Genomic DNA, 18,861 nt, shown 5'->3' with positions numbered 1-18,861 from the left:
GTGGACTTGTGTGGTGCTTTCTCATAGAGTTCAGCTTTGGTGCAAACTTGTATGTCAGAATTCAGCAGTGTCCAGCTGCAAAGCCTTTGACAACTCTGTCATTTCACTAACAGTAGTCAGTAACTACAGCAAACCAGCCAACAGTCACTACATCAGCAGCCAAATTGCTTCCACTGTGCCACTCTTTGGTGAGACTGTGGTAAACGGAGAATGTCTTAAGTGTCCACTTTATCACCTAGAAGTGCTTTTTGTCACAGTATTTCATGATGTTGGAAATGTGAAGGCCTTTGGGCACATTAATCGGGGGTCTTATACGAGTTTCAAACACAGGCTTAAAAAGGATCTTTTGTTGCTGTTGAGGGCCACCAAAGTTGCCTGGTGCAGTCTGGTGCAGGTCATGCTGGTTTACTATTTGAACCATTGAGAAATTTGTCATTGTGTGTGTGTTCATTACCAAGATCTATGTAGCGTTTCCTTGTTAGCCTCCTGAGGCCTGCAGGTCCGTTCTGGAAAACAGTCTCCCGTTCTCTCCAGTGTCTTTGAACCCCTGGCTGGCGGATCTTGATCACCCCACAGCGCTCCCTGCAACCAGACAGGTAGGGGGACAGACGTGCATTAAGATAATGGCAGTTTGCTTTTGAGGAGATGAAAGTGCATACTGGCATCATGAGAGATGCAGAATGCTGAATCAATCATATGCATCATGTGGTCCAATGCAGATGAACTGCAGGAGAAACTTAACCCAATCCTCTGCTACCGATCTGATCTGTACCTGGACTGTATATTCAGCACTGACTCGGTTTTAACAGAACAAAAGTGTCACTTCACTTTTTTTGGACATCTGCAACAAAAAGAGAGCAAACATATTGTGTTCTACTTTTTAAAGTCATTTTAATTAATTCCCACGTGGGAATGTCTGCAATGTAACTGACCCATTGTAACTATGTGGGAGCAGTGGCCAGCAACAGCACAAAGAGACACAGAACTCCAGTTCTGAGGTCAGATCTTTGGTCCTGACCCATTTTTCTGAATCCCTGCGTTGTAAAGACCCACCCCTACTCTGACTCTGATTGGCTCTAACATTTTTTTTCTAACAGCCGTCGTTACAATTTTAGCGATTATATCACTAGTCTACTTGGCTTTTCATTTCAGGCAAAAGATTTAGAACAGATAGTAAAAGCTGATGTAAAATTGTTTGTTTTTGAAGGGCTGATGACTTTAAAAATGTTGTAGCCCCCCCCAATTTAGAAGATTTGGATTAGTCCATCAACAAATACTGCCTTCTCATTTTGTTGTGTTTATTACATGTCAACGCTGTTTCCCACAGGCTGCCAGATCACTTCAGGGGAATTTAGACGGGCATTTGTGATGACTTGCTCGTAACCTTTCATCCAGCAAGCGCAGTAACTTTTCAAGCACTATGTGTCAATCTAGTATGAATTAGTGATATTATCTGGCACAATGCTTCCATCTGAATATTGAGTGCAAATGCGAAAACGGAGACTCGTAGCCCAAAAACCAGGTTTACTGCATCTTAAAAAAAAAGTTTGAGGAACCCGGATCGGGACACTTACTCGTTGCAGATGATGACTTTGCAGTCCTCTGCTTTGCCGAAAACCTGGAAGCGTTTCCTCAGCATGTTCTGGGTCACGCTGGTTGGCAGGTTGTGGATGTAAAACACCTGGCAGTTGTCCTGGCAACAAGGAAACCATGGCAACAGTCAGGACAAAGGACACTACAGAATACAGATAGAGGTGGGAACTGAAGCAGGAAGGCTGAGTGTAGAGCGGCATCCTGAGGATCAACACTTCAGACCCTGCGTTCATTTACATTCTGTCAATCATTCAGGCGGTATACGTATAAAGATGTATGCTATCAGTTCATGTTTGTGTGTCGACACATCCAAACTCCTGTACCAAAATCATCTTTGGATGTTTTGAGGCATAAATAATTTGCGTTAGAGGTGTATTTTGTAGTATGGGACACCAGCGAGCTCTGGGGTATTTAGGTGGAGTTTTCTTTTTTGATTTAGGGCAAAAAAGTGTCTTCAATTCAGCAGTATGCAGAAGACTGTAGGGCGTGAATGTTCTCTGTACCTCGTCAGACTTGGCTTTGTTCCTCTGCTTGTCGTCGGGACAGATCTCTGAGTTCTCGCTAAGAGGATGAGGAAGAAAAGGGGAAAAAGAGAGAGGGAGAAGACAGTCAGGAGATAAGGACGGACACAAGGCGAAACTGAAACTGAAATGTCAGACATGAGGAAACAGGTGAACTGCGGCAAAAAAAAAAAAAAGACTCTCCCAGTGACTGCAGTACGGCATCGCTCTGTTCATTATCATCTGTTTCTCTCACATTCTCTCCCATTTCCTCTGTCACTGTCTTCCATGTGCAGAAATACGACCACTGACCTTATTCTGTGTGAGACAGTCAAGTCAAAATGTAACCTACAAGGACGGAGATGAGTGCAGACCTTATTCTGAGGTAGACCGTAGTCTTCAGTGTTGAAACGTTTATATGAGTTTCTTACAGAAGGACTCTATTCATACTGTATTTCTGTTTACAAACTACAGATCAGAACGCGCCTAATGAATAAATACATGCCCTTCACATTCCAGTGCATCACTGTGTGCACATGGCAAAGCTCAAGTGTTTAGCCAGCACAACAAGGTGAATCATTGGTCAAATTGCTGCAATGCAAATCGGACACAGTTCTTTTTATCAATCGGCAAAACATGCTTTGACTTTATTTGCTCTGAATTTCAACCGCAGATGTCTGCCTGCAGAGTTGGAGTTCAGCCTCAACCTGATGTTTTTGTCATTCTGGCACCTTCGTGCAGGCTCGGCACCATACGACTGCCATAACCAGTCTTCTCGCACTATAATATCCTTTTTATTCAAATTTTACAAAAACACTGTACTTGTAAAGCTGCTGGCTGTGGCACAACACACCACAGAGGAGTCACTCTTCAGGAGGGTGTATGAACGTCTAAAATAGCCTTATATAGCGCAGAATTGTTCTTTCTCTTTCTCTGAGTTTCATACTGAGGTTGTCTCTTACTGGCTCCTTCCTCTGCCACATCCTTCCCCATCTGAACCGTCTGCATTTCACTGTTAATCTAATCCGAGCCACATCTTCACACCTCTCCTTTCCCTCCTCTCGCACTCATTGTCTCTCTGTCTCACCTGGAGTCCGTCTTGCTGGCGGGGGAGTCGGGACACAGGTGGAGGATGGGCGAGGGTGAGCGAGACGCAGACGAGCGCTCCGCCTCTTCCTCTGAAGAGGGTGGTGTGGCAGCTTCCGCCTGGCAGTCTGATGGCGGCGTGGATGATATCACCACCGTCGTCGTCGGCCTCTCGAGCGGTTCTGCGACTTCTGACACCAGCAGCCGCTCCGCGCTCTCCTTCCCCTTCCCATCCAAAACCTGATCGTCGGCTGCTCTGGGTGCGAGGGTGCTGGCCCCATCGCTCCCTCCCTGCGCCTGCAACATGGCGCCGAGCATGGCGGCGCTACGCTTGCGGCTCTCCCCGAGGCTCAGCGCGCAGTAGTCGTGGTCGCCAAACGCGCGGTGGGTGTCGCTTTCACCCGCCTGGCCCATGCGCCGCAGCTGGGCATACAGCTCCGTCTGCTCTGGAAGCTTCCGCTGGTGGTGGCCGCGGCTCAGCCAGGACGAGCCCTTCGTGGCAACGTTGGTGTTTGATGCTGGGTGAACAGACTCGCTGCCGCCTCCGCCGCCATCGCCGCTGCTGCCACCACCAGCGACTTCACTGCCCTTTCCTCCCTCAGCTGGTTTGAAGAGTTCATCCTCCACTGGTTTGTGAGGTGGGGTGGTGGGAGGGGTGAGACCTGAGGGGGAGGGAAGAGATACCTATGAGACAAACTGCATCCTGCCAAGAAATAGTCCAGCAAATAACCCCCCATGATATTTTTACAGGTCTGCGTTTGTATGGATTAACAAAGATAAGATTATTGAGAACTCTCAAGCTTCATACTTCAAATATGAAAACGGTATCGATGCTGTTGTCTAACTCTTTAGAAGCGCATTTCCCAAAATGTCCAATTTCAGCATCTCCATTTCAAAGATAAATCTCTAACAGCGCTGATGCACAGTTTCCCGTTATTTCTTATCCCAAACAAAATAATAATATGATCCCACTCTCTCTGCCCCTCACGGCTGCATCTTTAGCGCCGTTGACATCGCTGCATATCTGAACAAACAACTGAGTAAACATGAGCGGTGTTTACCTGCCGTCCCACACAGATCCACGCTGAGCGTCTGCTCGAAAGGCTTGGTGCTGTACTGGGACTCTCTGGTGGTGAAGAGATCAAAGGAGAGAAATTAAATATCGCCGTGTCATGTTGGAATCTGTTGTGTTTTTCATATTCAAGTCAACAGGAAACCATTAACAGCTTTAAAGGGCTCTCAGTAAAACCTCAATAAAACCCTAAAGTCAAAAGCACACTTTCAGCTGATGTCTGCTGTATTTGAATTATGTTTCTCCCTGTAAATGGTACTGGCATTTCCCGGCGCTCCTCATTTCTTATCACAACAACCATATGCACGCCGCTGTCCTCTCCCCTATTCTTCCTCTGCTTTCTATTCCTGGCTGTCTGTTTCTGTTTCTCCAGTCGCCATGAAAGGCAGGAGCGGTGCCGAGTGGATTGGCTTCAGGCGGGATATTACTTACCCTCCACAGAGAACAGGAGAGTAAAATAAAACAAAAATACATCTTTCTGTTTTTTTTGGTGAGCGCTTCAGAAGACATATTCATTTATAAGATGGACGGACGCCAAGGGTTTGTACAGGAAAAGCATTGGGCTTTGTGACTGGTTGTAGCTGGAGACGTTCCAGGGTCTGAGGCTGAATGGGAGTGGAGGTTAATTTGGAAAAGTAAGAGCAGCGAGGGCACTCTGTCTGGCACAGATTAAAATCTGAGTAAGCCAGCCAGGGGTCCTGATTCATTAGGGATCTTGGAATAACACTGCAGAATTTGGGCCTGGTTTATCTTGTTACAAGTTCAGAGTATTATACAGTGTTATGAGATTTTACATGACATGAGTGCAAACCGTGCTCACTGATATGCATTAAAATGAATCCAGGTTCTCTTTTTGAAGCATGATATCCATATCCATGTCAAGCTTATGTAAAAAATGTGCATTAGTATTGTTTTGTGTCACTTGGTGGTCTTAACTTTGTTTCAGAGGCTTTTCCACCCAGCAAGCAACAAATCCTGAGGTTTAACACTTATGAAAATTTAAGAATTGTGAGCTACTGCCAAATTGCAAAGCATTAGATTATATTATTTAGACAATGATACAAATGCCCAAATAGGATCAAATCAATTAGTGCTGAATTTTCAAAATTGCAGCAAAGGTGATTAACGCAGTAATTTGCATGTTTACAGGCATTAGATTAGTATAGCTGAAACAATCCTCTGCTCCTTAATGGAATCTGTCTCTCGCTCAGAACTCATAAATAAGCGATTCGCAAGATGTTGAATGTGTTTCTTCAGCAATGTGGAGCAGCAGGAATTTACATCAGACTCTAAGGAGGGACATTATCTGGAAAAAGAGCCCAGCCCAGTTCTACTGTTATGCATTTAAGTACATACATGGACTGGGACTTTGCCAATCCAATAAATTTGCATATTCTGCATTAAAAAAACCAAATTGATGTAGGGGATCGGGAGGGATATAAGGTAACACGTTATGTTAATGTTAATATCTTCAACTCTGGCTCTCGTTACCAGAATATAGATCACAACTTAGTCGTGGAATAGATCATCATCATTCGCTGTTAAATTTGACAGTTGTGGCTCTTAGTATAATGTTACTGAGATTGATGCTCTCCTGGGGTCTGCAGTCCTTTACATAACATTAATTTCCACAGATACACATGACTGCATTTATCAGACCAATAGCGAGCCCAAATTAAAATTTTTACGTAACATTACGTCATTTTAATAGCAAGTAGATGATATTTGCACCTGTCTGGCATGAGTTGAGAAATACAAATATTTAGCACTGTGAATTTTAGGAGGCAGTTTATGTTAAGGCCCTGGTCAAACATTTCATTTTAATGACAGAATATGTTTCCCATCAGCTATCTGCTCTGCAGAGGCTACTGCAGCTGTTTCATTTTTATGTTAACTAAAAACCAGAGGGATTGGGGTTTTTTTGTATTTTTAAAGGGAAATTTTTGCCATTTCTGCTTTATTATGATACTTCTAGCTGGAGAGAGACAGGAGGGGCAGGTGAGAGAGAGGATGACATGCAACGAGGGGTCCAGGCTGGAGTCGAACCCGCGCTGCAGCGTGAAGGACTCAGCCTTGATGCATGGCGTGTGCGCTACCAGGTGACCCAGAGAGGAGTTTTACCAGAAGCAATAATGTACTTTTAATGAGTCATTTTGGATTATTCGGATATAATCACAAAGCTAGATATCGCACATGTAGCTTTAAACTATAACGTTCTTGAACTGATGCTGCATTTTGTCTCCGTCTTCAAAAGACATGATTTCAAATTGCACCGTAGCATTATTCACAAGTGAGAGAGCAGTGAGAGGGACGGGCAAAAAAGACATCCATAAAATGATGCTTGTGCAATGCTTAACATTAAGTACTCTGCTACTGCAGGATAGATACTGCGTGAAAAATGCAGTACTGTAATCAAACTACGACTGTATGATGAAACACAGCAGGTACTTTTATATAGAGATACTCACCCTGTGGACTTTGGGTTGAGAGGCAGACAGAGGCAGGCTCGCTTTTCTGCAATCAGAGTAGAAAGCCAGTCACAACCATGCATTACATTACATGCATGCTCAGAAGATGTGTGTCTGCGATTTCTCCCCTCTTACGAAGGAGTATGAAAGTGTGTGTCTGTAACTTGGGCTGCATTCACAGTCTGAACTGGTATTTTCTCGCCTTTCATGTGACTCAGATTTTAATAATCAGCGTGATCAGCTTCCACATTTCCTAGTCACATTGTTCTGGAGCTCATGGGCTATGTTTTACATCTTTAATGGCGAGACACAAGAGCTACAGTACATGCGACCTGGATTACAATGCTCACATCTCTGGGGACATCCAGTAAGTCCCGTTCACACTGTCACATTTGTCATAATTTTGGTGCTACAGCAGCTTGCTGAGCCGGTGTTAGCACAGAGGACGACGAGACAGAAATGGTAAAACAGCCAAACGATGGACCAAACGTGAATACTTTATACGAGATATCGATCACGCACAGTCATCCAAATAAAATCTGATATTAGCAGCTATAAATTGAGAGTAAAAGCCTGTAGCGTGAATGCAGCCTGTGTCTTTTCTGTCCATCTCACCGCTGTGGCAGCAGGGTTTGGTCGGCTCTGTTGTACCAGCGCTGCCGTCACCCGACGTCAGCTGCTCTGGCTGCGTCTCCGTCGTGGCCCCCCCCCCCTGCTTGGGTTGGCAGGAGTTTGACTCCTGCTCGTCCCTCCTCCTTCTCTTCCTTGTCCTTCCCCTCTCCTTCCCGCGCCCGTCCAGGCCGCAGCCTCTTGGCGAAGCGGCTTGGGAAGGAGGCCAGACGTCTGGAGCGCCGTACCGAGAAGGAGCTGCCGTCCTCTGCTGTCTCCTCTGGGCTTTGAGGCGCCTCAGAGGAGTACCTTCCCCTCTCAGGGGAGGAAGAGTCTTTACGAAGCTCCACTTTAGGAGCGGTGGAGCTGGGGGAGTGGACTGGGGCTGATTTAGCCGGGGCAGAAGGAGCAGATACTCCTCCTCTGTTGGGGCTGTGGGAGTGGGAGTAGGGAGGGCTGTGCAGTCTGTAAGGCTTGCTCACATCAAAAGAGCTGCTCTGCTGCAGGAGCTCACGGAGAAGGGAGTTGGCCTTTATCTCCCTTCGCCTCGCAAAGGGAAGCCTCCTCGGGGCACTGTTGCCCGCCCCTGTCGAGCCCCCACTAGTCCCAGGAGTAGCCACCAAGACAACTCTGCTGTGAGAGGTTGCGGTGGCCAGGCGGGGGGCTTCAGGTCTGGCCCGAGACCTCTGGAGGTCACGGTCCTTGCGCTCCCAGCCCTGCTGCTTGCGTGTGGGCAGGCAGTAGGTGTGCATGTATGTGATCAGCTCCACCACTGAGTGCAGTTCCTTCTCTGAGCTGAACTGAGGCTTAACTGGCTCAGTGGGGACAGCGGCCGCCACCGCCATGCCCTCCACCTCACTGCTGGAAGACTCCTCCTCTTCCTCCTCCCCTTCTTCCTCTTCATCCTCCTCCGACTCACTGTCCTCGTCCTCTTCTTCCTCTTCGTCCTCCTCCGTGTCCGGGGCCTGGGCGTCCTCCGAGTCCTGGGCGGTGGTGAGGTGGCGGTGGAGCTCGGTGCACAGGCGGCCCGCCGGACGCGCCGCTCGGGGCTTCCGCTCCTGAGGGAGGTCACTCTGAGACACAAACATGAAGACCAATGAGAGACTTTGTCCTCAGACTGTTTGCAGGGTTGTGAGCTAAATGTTTTAGCCATGTACAGAGCAAAGAGTGTTGGTGGTAGTCACATAAACACAAATGGGTTTTATCGGAAACCATCGGTTGGTGAGCGAGCTGTGATGCTGGCGTTATGACAGTGAAGAGCTGCTCAACTGGAGCAAATGAACAGATAAATGAAAAGGTCTGAATGAATGACCTGCAACCCTGATTTTATTCACCTTGTCTCTGAACTGCAGATCAGATTTCACAGACTCAGACTCTTTTGAAAGAGAAATTGCTCCTTTTCAAAGATTATGTGTTTTGTTTTTTTTTTTAAATATTGGGCTCTGTAGCTGTATATCGATGTTTTGGTGATACTTAAGAAATAATTTGTGATAAATTCTCGTCAAATCACATATTTTTTTATTCACTTTCTCTAAACTACTTGTGCACTTTAACATTATTTTTGGATTTTGTGCACATTCAAGATCCAAATGCGACGCTATCTCGGCTTCTGTCAGTGGACATCAGTTAGAAATGGCAACGCTCAGTCTTCGGCCTCTGAGGAACCGACACTAGAACCTGGCATTTACTATTGATGTTTTAGATGAATCCTTTTAGATGAATCAAACTCTGCTGTAGCTGTGCTGGAAACATCTCATCAAGCTGTCTCCAGTTGTTCAAGGGGACAAGAAAAATGAACCACCTCACAACAAAAACAGACTCGTGAAGACATAGGTGTTCCTTCAATTTCCTGCCCTGGATGCAGGAACACTGAGCACGCAGCAGTAAATTCTGCTTCCGACTTTGTGAGGGATGATTCAGTGTGCAGCTGCGATGAAATGGCTGTTTCTATATTACTAATACAGAAAGAAGAGAGAGAGAGAGACTATGATTCACTGTTGCCCTCTTGCCCTGTCAGTCAATACTGCCGCCATCTGCCACAGCAAAGCCGCGCTACTCTAAAAACTAAAGCTCAAACACACACACACACACACTGGCAGCAGCAGCGAGGTTAGGAGGCCGTGTGATGGATACAGACTTGGCTTATCCCTGCTGCATGTGGGCATTCAGTATCCTCCTCACTTGAGCCAGAGCAGAAGGCTGTGTGAAGGCTCAGCGTGCTTTATGCTTGTACAAGATAAATGACTGGTGTTGTAATCAATGACCACTTGAAGCACAATGCTAGCGGCTATCCAATTACTGCTAAGTCATACAGCAGTAGCCATTGTAAATGTCCTCACTTCATCCAACACCACATCTATCACTGGCAGCAGCTGAAGGTCTCTGCAAGCTTGAAGGCTCCGAGAGTTTTTTCTCTAAGATGAGATATTTGTCATTTGGAAAATAAAAACTGTGGTAAGAGCTGGACAACTGCTGGCTGGACTTTGGAAAGTTTGCCTTTTTTCTTCCTGTTCCTGTCAGACGTAGCGTTTAGCCAATACAATGCAGTTCTTCCGTGCTGATGGCCATCGTTTTTGGACTGAAGCCACTGATGGCTGTTTTATTCTTTACATTTGACCACAGTTTTTCAGTACTTCTGTGATCATTTATCCTCGTTAGGGTTAAAAAAGCCTGCAGCTAAACCTTGATGTTAAAACTCTCCCCAGAAAGCAAGTGTGATGAAGAACTTTCAGTGGGACTGATGATGTCAGCGCCTTTCAAAGCGACCCACACACCCTCATGATTCTTGATTCTTGTGTTTTCCTGTCTGCTACCTGTAAAAGGAAATCAACACCGACTGTTGTAGGTTTACTGTGGAGTCAGAGCGTCCATCTAAACTACGTCTCTCTATGTCCACCGTTGGTTTTGAGGGACAACAGCTGTTATTTGTATGAGCACAAGAGGTGACTTGTCGGGAGAGGACATCACATCATATCAAGCTTCTGAACAAACGGCCTGAACATGGGGCTTGTACACGGCAGACCGAGCACGGCTTCTTATCTTCTACACTGACTCCATCTTTGTGTGGCTGCCTGCCAGCTTCACTGGCTGCATGTTGAGTTCTGCAGTTGGTTGTCTGGGGTTTGGAAGTGTAGACTATATTAACTGGTACTAAATTAATCAACTGCTGTGTTGCATTGCCTCTGGTACAACGAGGGACTTATCATTTCTAAACAGATTGTCCTCTTTTTATGCACAGTTCTGTGCAGTTTTTAGCTGCTGGAGAGCGACATACTCGCACAGACCAGTTACGTAAAAATGGAGATGAGACGAAGTCACACGTGTAGTTTCTGTGGTCAGTGTAGTGTTGAAGAAATTCTTCTTGTAGGTTTGAGAGTGCTAATTCTCTGAAGAATTACAAACACGGTGTGATGAATCAGATCTCTTTTACTTCATGCAGCGTGGAGAGAAGACCAGTCCAAAGTGTTCTCTGCCAAACTGTCAAAGCAGTCGCCTTATATAGTGAAAGAACAAATGGAGATAAGTTGCTAGACTCATAAAATGCAAATGACGAGATTGACCAGTTCCTGGAAGACTTCCTCAACATCTATAACAACAACAGGGCCATTTGGTTATCTGTCAGTTGGCCTTTAGTGACCCTCACCTAACGATCTCACAACTGTGGTGCAGAGAGTCATAAAAGAGTCTACAAACAGTTAACCTCCCACAGTAGCAGCTTCAGATGACTGTAATGGATGCGCTCTGCTGTGGTCATGCTGCAGCAGACGTGTCTCACCACATCCGTGCCCCATGTGTGTCGTCCATTATTTTGGCTTTTCTTGTCTTGAATGATGTGACATCGTGGGAATGATTCATATCTGTTCTGTGCATTGGTCTGACTCCACCCGGCAAAAAACAGGTCCAGACACCTGCTCGAAGACAGCTGCTGCAGTGGCAGCGATGCTGACTACAGGCCCTGCATGTAACAGTGAATTACTTCTGCCTTAACTCGCCACCTCTGGGGGGAAGTGATTGGAAAAATCCAATTTTGTTATCTCGCCAGCCTTCAGAAGACACAGGGAATGAGGCGTTAACCAGTGAATACAGAGATGTGTGTCTGGGGTTGCGAACAGAACAGACTGCTTCAGTTCTGCTTCACAGTCTGAGACAAACTGAGGGAGGCTGAAGCTTTATTGTGGGATGAATAAGTGAAGGGAGAGTTCAAAAAAGTTTCCAATCACATGAAACTATCACAGTAAACCAGCCAAATCTGCCATTAACAGACAGGTTTTCACAGTAAATCGTGCCTCACCTTGACCAGAGGTCTGACCGGCCGAAGGTGCAGGCTTCTGTTGCTATAGCGATGGCCGTGGACTCTATCTTTGTGTGCGTCGATGCCTGTGGGCACGTTGGGTGGAGTCAGCAGCAGCTTCTTCAGCTAGTGAGGAAGAGGACGGGAGAAATCAGTTAGGCTGCACTTTGCTAATTAGCATCAACATATTCAGAACAGCGGTAGGACGTGCTTTCGTTCACGTGCTTCTCCACAGGGATGAAAAGCTGGAAATCTTCTAAGATGAGAGCAGTTTCTGAGTCCTCACTTCCTTAAAATTATATTCAGGATGAAGGTTTGGATTAAGGGTTTAGCCATGGTGTTTCTTTTGAGTTATGGCATAAATATAACAAATACAGATGAATACAAATGCATATGTTCGAGGATGGGAGGGTCTGAAAGATACATCTGTAGTGAAACATCTTACATTTCATCCAGAAAACCGAAAGAGACGAGCTGACAAAATAAAGGTTTACAGCGAGATGAAAGCGTCCAACATTTGGCTCCCTCAGCCTTTCATTCCATTTTTTAATCTATACTCTGTCGGCCGTTAACGGCCTGCAGATGGATGTTTGTACAAGGGAATAATGTGCAGAGGAGGCCACGAGGTTATGATACTGTACATTTATCACATCCCTAAAGCTGACAGCTACATGGCACACTCACGTTTCCCATTAAAGAGCTGGATTCTGCCATTTCTCTCTATAATAACACAGAACAGGGCTGCCCAATGTGGGGCCTGTGGGCCATGGTTGGCCCGCCATAAGGGACAACTTGGGCCGCCAGATGATTGTGCAGTAAGGTAAAAATCTCCTAATATATACGATCTGTAATTCTTATTTTTCATATTCCCACCATAGGTTTCAGTTTTTTCAGTCTGGGCACCACTGACATAGAATATGACCTCAGCTCCTCCCTTTCTCCTCCATCCCTCCATCCTAACTCAACTCTGTGCTTCCTGATCTCCATCCACCCCCTTAATGTTGTCTTTTACCTCTCACTCATCCATCCTCCTTCCCAAACTCTCCTTCCTTCAGATCAAACAGAAAGCCACCGTTAAGATACAGAGAGGAAACAGAACAAACCCTCCACAATCCTTTCCTGGATATTACCTTTCAAATGGATATTAACACAACCGATCCTCACTCCCCACTATCCTTTCACTGCTTTTTATTCATCTGTCTATTCATCCATTCATTGCAGTGCCTAGCTTCATGACAGGGCTATCAGCTGATATAAATCAGCTTAGAGAGAAAATCCCCCACTAAGCTGTGCAGCGTTTGCTCCAGGAGGAGATGATGTAAAAAATACAGATGTGATGGGAATGAGGATTGGAGCAGAGGGATGTACAGGTCTTCCCAAATGATTAACAGCAAAGGACCCCGCACACGGAGGGTTCACTGAATGCAGCGCGCCGTCTGGCAGCCATGTTGGAGTTCCTCATCTGTTTGTCACCTGATTGTGTTTGGAAACAAATTCACCCCCCTACGAATTAAAACAGCTGTTGAATTGAACTGAATATGACTTTTGCAATAAAAGTGAGGGAAAAGTTATTTCTAAGTGATAAATTCATCGCTGATTTTGTGTTTGTGTAAGTCAGCATGACAGTATTTTGGGTGTCCTTGTAAATTATGATCAACAGGTTTTAGCACATCCAAGGCTTGAATATGTGAACTAAGCTGAATAATCAGTTCAAAAAGATTCACTTTCTCTAAAAGTCGGTGTTCTTGATTGTGCATATAAATCTGTGAAGAAAAATCTGTGAAGAGGAACATTAACTACCGATTTCGGGGCTGTTTTGTTCACATTTGCTAAAAACAAAGCGTGTGGAATTTGCACTTCTGATTAGTTTCTTGACTAAAACAAAGGCTCGTCGGCGTCATGTGTATTGTAGTATTTGCAGTAGAGCTATCAATCATACCAAACTGACTCACTTCTCAGAAACAAATAACTGCTAACCACAACGTAAACCCATCATATGATTCAAGTATCCAGGAGACGCCTGCGATTCTGTGTTGTGGAACAATGACAGAAATACAGAAAGAAAACAAAACAAAAAATACTTTTAAAACAAGAACTAGAGCCAATTAGAAACAAGTATTTTCTGTGGCCAGGGTATAATGTCAGTTTGTCAGCTAACTAGTATCCGCTAAGCTAACCCTCGCCTTCTTTTAGAGATCAAATTTGTGCACAAGCTAACGTAGCAAAGCTAGCATGATGCATTAGTACATTAGCCTGCTGGCTAGTTGGATAGATGACCATTTTATATCAAATAAGTGACATAATATTCACCTTGAATTAACTTGGAAAATGACTGACAAGACATAACACTGCCCTACAAATGGCTCATGTTTAAGTATATCTAGCTGCTGTGTTATATATTTAGCCATTAGCTTTGACATTCAATCATCCACTGGACCTCAATAATGGTGCATCACATCTATATACATACATCAAACCTGCTCTTTGGTTAAACTTTATATGGGGGAAGTACATACATCTGAGAAAGGCTCTTAACACCACTTTTAGGGCCTTTTAGGTTGGCATACATCTTTATGAGATAGTAATGTGAAACATTATGGAGAGAAAAGCCACAATCAATCAAACTGATGAGGCTCAAATCACAAAAAGATGCTTGTCTGACAAAATACAACAGATTTTCGTTTCTAGTGGTGGTTGTTTACTATAAAGCTGCAGATCATTGAGCAGGGGCCATGTTTTATTTACAACACTATCATTGTATATTACTGTAATGCTTTAATGAGTACAAACGTCTCCACCCAGCAGAGCTGGCTGCGACCACAGAATACTATCTGGGTCAAATGAGTGACAGGACGATCGGCTACATCATTAACGGGGCCACCGTGGCCCTTTGTGGGCGAGCCAACTTGGCTCAGAGTGTGTGATGATGCTCCTCTGAGAGACCCATTGAGGAAAGTGAAGAGGAGACTGAAGGTTTGTGTCTGTGTGAACACTGAAAGCCTTCCGGCAGCATTCGGGCCCCTCGAACACCCTACCCTTCTCCGCTCTGCTCTACTCTACTATGGACGCCTTCCAGAGCTCCACTGGAAGCATCAATGGAGGCCTTGTTCTGTGGTCACACACACACACACACACATACACACACACACTACGTAGTGCAGTTGGAATCACACATGAATAGAGAGACGCACACACAATCGAAAGACAAACGCAAACACAAAAGTGGAGAAAAATAAACACACGAACACAAAGAAAGAACACGGTGACGAGAAAAAAACAACGAGGGAGCAAACACACTAAAACACGGGACGGTAAGCGCAAATAAAAGAGGAATCACTTGCAAACAGGTGAGCAGCACATGAGCGCACACGTGAATCGAGGTTAAGCCCAAACACACAGTCCATGTGAGCAGAAGAGGCCGTGAAAACCACGTATCTCACGCTGTTTATCAAATAAGGTTTTATAAACAACTACTTAAAGATGGTTTTCTGCTTCAGTCATACTGAAGTAGAGAAAATCAAAGGTCAAAAATGATCGTGAGTTTGTTTTATAAATGAAGGCTTAAAAATACTGCCCGCTTTTCCTCTATTTGGAGATACATGATTTTGACTTAGACAATCTAGACCCACACACACACATTGTGTTTTAGCGTAAACTGTAAAATGTTTTAGATGTCTGCAAGACAATACGACCAATCTCAATGACAGTCCAGTCTGCAATTATGACGACTAATAAAAACAATAATTCAGGGTGCAGATGGGTGACTCGCATCCCCTGGCCTCTGTTCAGGAGGCTCGTAGTGGATTTTACCAAGACAACAGATGCTGGTTTTTCCAATCTGTATTTATAAAATACACTTTCAATTACCTGATTTCCTGTGCAGATATAGTTAATGTAGGTTTGTCAAAATTACGTGTTAATTTTGATTAATTATAGAACAAATCATGAGTCAAAATAATAAACACAGATTAATGGCGCCGTGTGATGCCTCATACGTCACTGAACATAAAACAGTCCACAGCAGCTCTGCAAACACGATGGAGGCAGGTGAAGGAAAACTTACATTAAAAACTGAACTGTTCACAGGAGCTCAGAAATTTCATACAACTGAAGTACTTCAAGCCTGAAATTTTACTTTGTGTTCAGAGGTCAGACGTAGTACTGCCCCCCCCAATTTAGATTAACTGACCAAGAAGCATGTAATTATTTTTTTAATCACTTGACAGCCATGATTTTATATCAGAGATAAAACAAGTCGCTTTAATCCAGCAATTCATTTAGAGCTTGTCAAAACATTAACATCAAGTATATGTAATCAGTTATAAGGCATTTTTTCATTATGTTGTAAATGTGCTTTGATACACATCTGTGCAGGAGTGTAATAATATATTAATCAAATTACATTCAAATCAGTAAAAACGCATGTGAATAGACTGAACCAGAGTTATGACTACTTAATATGTTTAATTAAAGTTTTGACAGGTCATAAATAAATTGCATCTTTAATGTGAATCAAATCAAGCTAATAAAATTTCAAACAGATTGACTGACTGACACACACACGCACACACACACACACACACATCCTGCAGTAAAGCTTCCCACCAGTAGAGGGCAGCGCCACACTCAGGCCTGAGCACATTAGTGACAGCAGTCATGTGACAGTAAACTACTCAACTGATGGAAATAGGGAACAAGCAGAGACACACACACACACTCAGGCACACACACACACATACATCTGGCAGCTTCAGTAGAGTAAACAGCATAATGTTATTACACCAGGCTTTTCTGTGTGAGTGGATGTGAATGTCAGGTTGCTATTTTTGCTACTGATAGTTTACACAATGGAAACAGAGCGAGGATGTAGGATGATATGATTTATACAGTAAAGTGAACTATTAAGCTTTCTGTCAGGGGCCTGGAGTCGGTCCTGGAATTACTGGAGCCTCTCTGAGCTCTGAGACATTGCATTTCATTCAAGTGACTCATTCAGTGACTCTAAAGAAAAATCCTTAGAATTCAGGGAATATCATATCATTATTGTATTTTTCTGGACACACAGGAGAAAACATTAATTAAGCAGGCAGAAAAAGAAAAACACCAGGTCATGGAGAAGCTCTTACATAAATATAGGTAGGCCTACTGGCCGTCGTGTAAACAGCAATTTAAGATGGGAAATATTTGGTGTTACTACAGTTAAGTGGCTGCTACAGGTGAACAGTAATGGCAGCAGTTAGTGAAGATGGACCAGGTCACCATCAGGAAATCTGAAATGCCAAAAATGGCCCTAATGTGTCAATCACATGCAGAACTTTTACTGTATTTAGAGCCAAAATTTTCAAATTCCAAACCTGAAAATAACATTTTAATTACATCCCTACTGTCTGCTCTGTGCATGACTGCTTTTGGTTGATCCTGAGTGGAAAAAAACAAGATTTCCTGTGTCTTTTTGGGAAAACATCCAGCACCGTTCACCAGTGTTCCTGACATGTAAATGATATTTGGCAGCTCATAAGTTCACACGGAGAAAACTCTGAATCCCCCAAAGCGACAGAAGGCTTGACTTGTCTTGCTAGTCACAAACTTGCTGCCTGAAGGAGAACCAAGATGATGCCCAGGGGAAATTATTTCTGAAGCTGAAGTGGCAAAAACAGAGATAGAAGTGGAGGAAGAAACTGCAGTAGTAGCCTAGCAGCAGCAACAGTAGTGGTAGTAGTTATAGTAGTAGTACTATGTGGTTGTGTGACAGTTTATACGTGAGGAAACTTTTGGAAAAGTGTGTCATCTTGCCAGCTGTCAGAGGAATGAAGCAACCATTGACTGAGCGCTGCGTGTCTGGTGAGAGAAAAGACTTTTTCAGCTCTACTGTTACAGTATTTGAGCAAAAACAAGCTGGGATGACATATGTATGCAGTGCTGCTGCAGGATAAATCATGAGCGTGCAGCAATAAAATGCAGAGCACAAACAGTTAATCATTAAAGTTAGCACAAACAAGTCGCTCATGAACTTTTCCGATGTTTAGATTGAAGATTTGGGTCATATTTAAGCAAAACCTTTTAGCTAAAAGCAGAAAGTTCTGTTTCAGGACAAAGCTGCATCAAGCTGGAAACTGAATTTGTGTCACTGAAGTACCCAACTGTCCCTGAGCTTCCACCTTTACTTCCCAGTCTGCTTCCTTTTTCCTTTCCTGTTTTTAAAGAAACTGATAATTCCCTCAGTTGTCATGCACAAAGGATGTCGATGCACCCAAAGTCATTATGATCACGTCAGAAAGTTGACAGATGATGTGAGTATGATGGAGGGTTTCTACAATGACTTACGCTGTAGTCAATCAGGTTCTTCTCAGCATTATCCAGCCGGCAGAACCTACCACTTCTCATTTGACCTTCACTGTCTTTCCTTAGATGGAGGTGGAAACTGAGGAAACTGACATGCGTAACTGATTAACCAGCATACACTCATTCTTATTTTGACAGAGGTTGACTGATAACCAGGGAGTCTTCAAGGTGAAACAAGTGCAGAGCAGTCATGTGTGGGGCCACAATGTTTTGTACCACAACAGTGAAGACGATGGCATCTGGTGGCTTGACCTCACAGTATCGCTGACTTGTTGTTTGGGACTAAACAATACCTCCATGGCATTCAACAGCAACAAAACCCGTTCTGTCCACTGCGTCCTGTTTGCTGTTACTATGCCAGCATTGTGTTAGCAACAAGCTAACGGCTATCGCTGTGAGGCTTGGCTTTTTTTTTTTTTTTTTTTGGCTTCCTCACCTGCCAACCTATCTTTACTCCTGCACTGAACCATCTAAGGTCATTACGGTCATTTCCACCAATCTGGAAGGAATGTCCCTTCCTCTGGTCATTTGTATCTCTGATGCCAGTCAGATCCACCAGCGGTAGCGCAGTCTGAGATGAATATGAAGGTATGACACATGATCCCAGCTCCTTCAAGTGTGTAGAATCTAAACTTTTAAAGGACAAAACCTTCTTTAAACAATGAGTTTCTGATCTTAAGTCAGAACAGTAGATTACAGGTGCAGTGTACTCGATTCTAACATGCTTTATTAAGGTTGGATGCCATGCTCCATTATTCATTTCTTGGTATCTGTATTTCATATTTTGCACATTTGCAATATGAAAATGTTGTTGAAATGTCTTGGAAAACCATCCAGTAGTCCTCATGATGGGGTAGAGGAACAGTATTTTTGGACAAAAGTGTTGGACTGACTGACAGA

At 44.2% G+C, this 18,861-nt stretch overlaps 1 protein-coding gene across 1 annotated transcript in view; it reads right to left on the bottom strand.

Moving 5' to 3' along the window:
• ppargc1b (peroxisome proliferator-activated receptor gamma, coactivator 1 beta) overlaps positions 1-18,861 on the bottom strand; it is an 86,689-nt gene that overhangs the window by 3,394 nt on the left and 64,434 nt on the right. Inside the window, 9 exon segments of the mRNA XM_041944041.1 lie at positions 455-582; positions 1,575-1,693; positions 2,097-2,154; positions 3,181-3,841; positions 4,241-4,305; positions 6,720-6,765; positions 7,335-7,423; positions 7,425-8,401; positions 11,620-11,745. Coding sequence (XP_041799975.1) covers positions 455-582; positions 1,575-1,693; positions 2,097-2,154; positions 3,181-3,841; positions 4,241-4,305; positions 6,720-6,765; positions 7,335-7,423; positions 7,425-8,401; positions 11,620-11,745 — 2,269 coding nt within the window.

This window comes from Chelmon rostratus, chromosome 9 (assembly GCF_017976325.1).
Source record: "Chelmon rostratus isolate fCheRos1 chromosome 9, fCheRos1.pri, whole genome shotgun sequence".
Classification (NCBI taxonomy): domain Eukaryota; kingdom Metazoa; phylum Chordata; class Actinopteri; order Chaetodontiformes; family Chaetodontidae; genus Chelmon; species Chelmon rostratus.
Note: the sequence above shows the minus strand (reverse complement) of the source record. Positions and strands in the feature narration are given on the sequence as shown.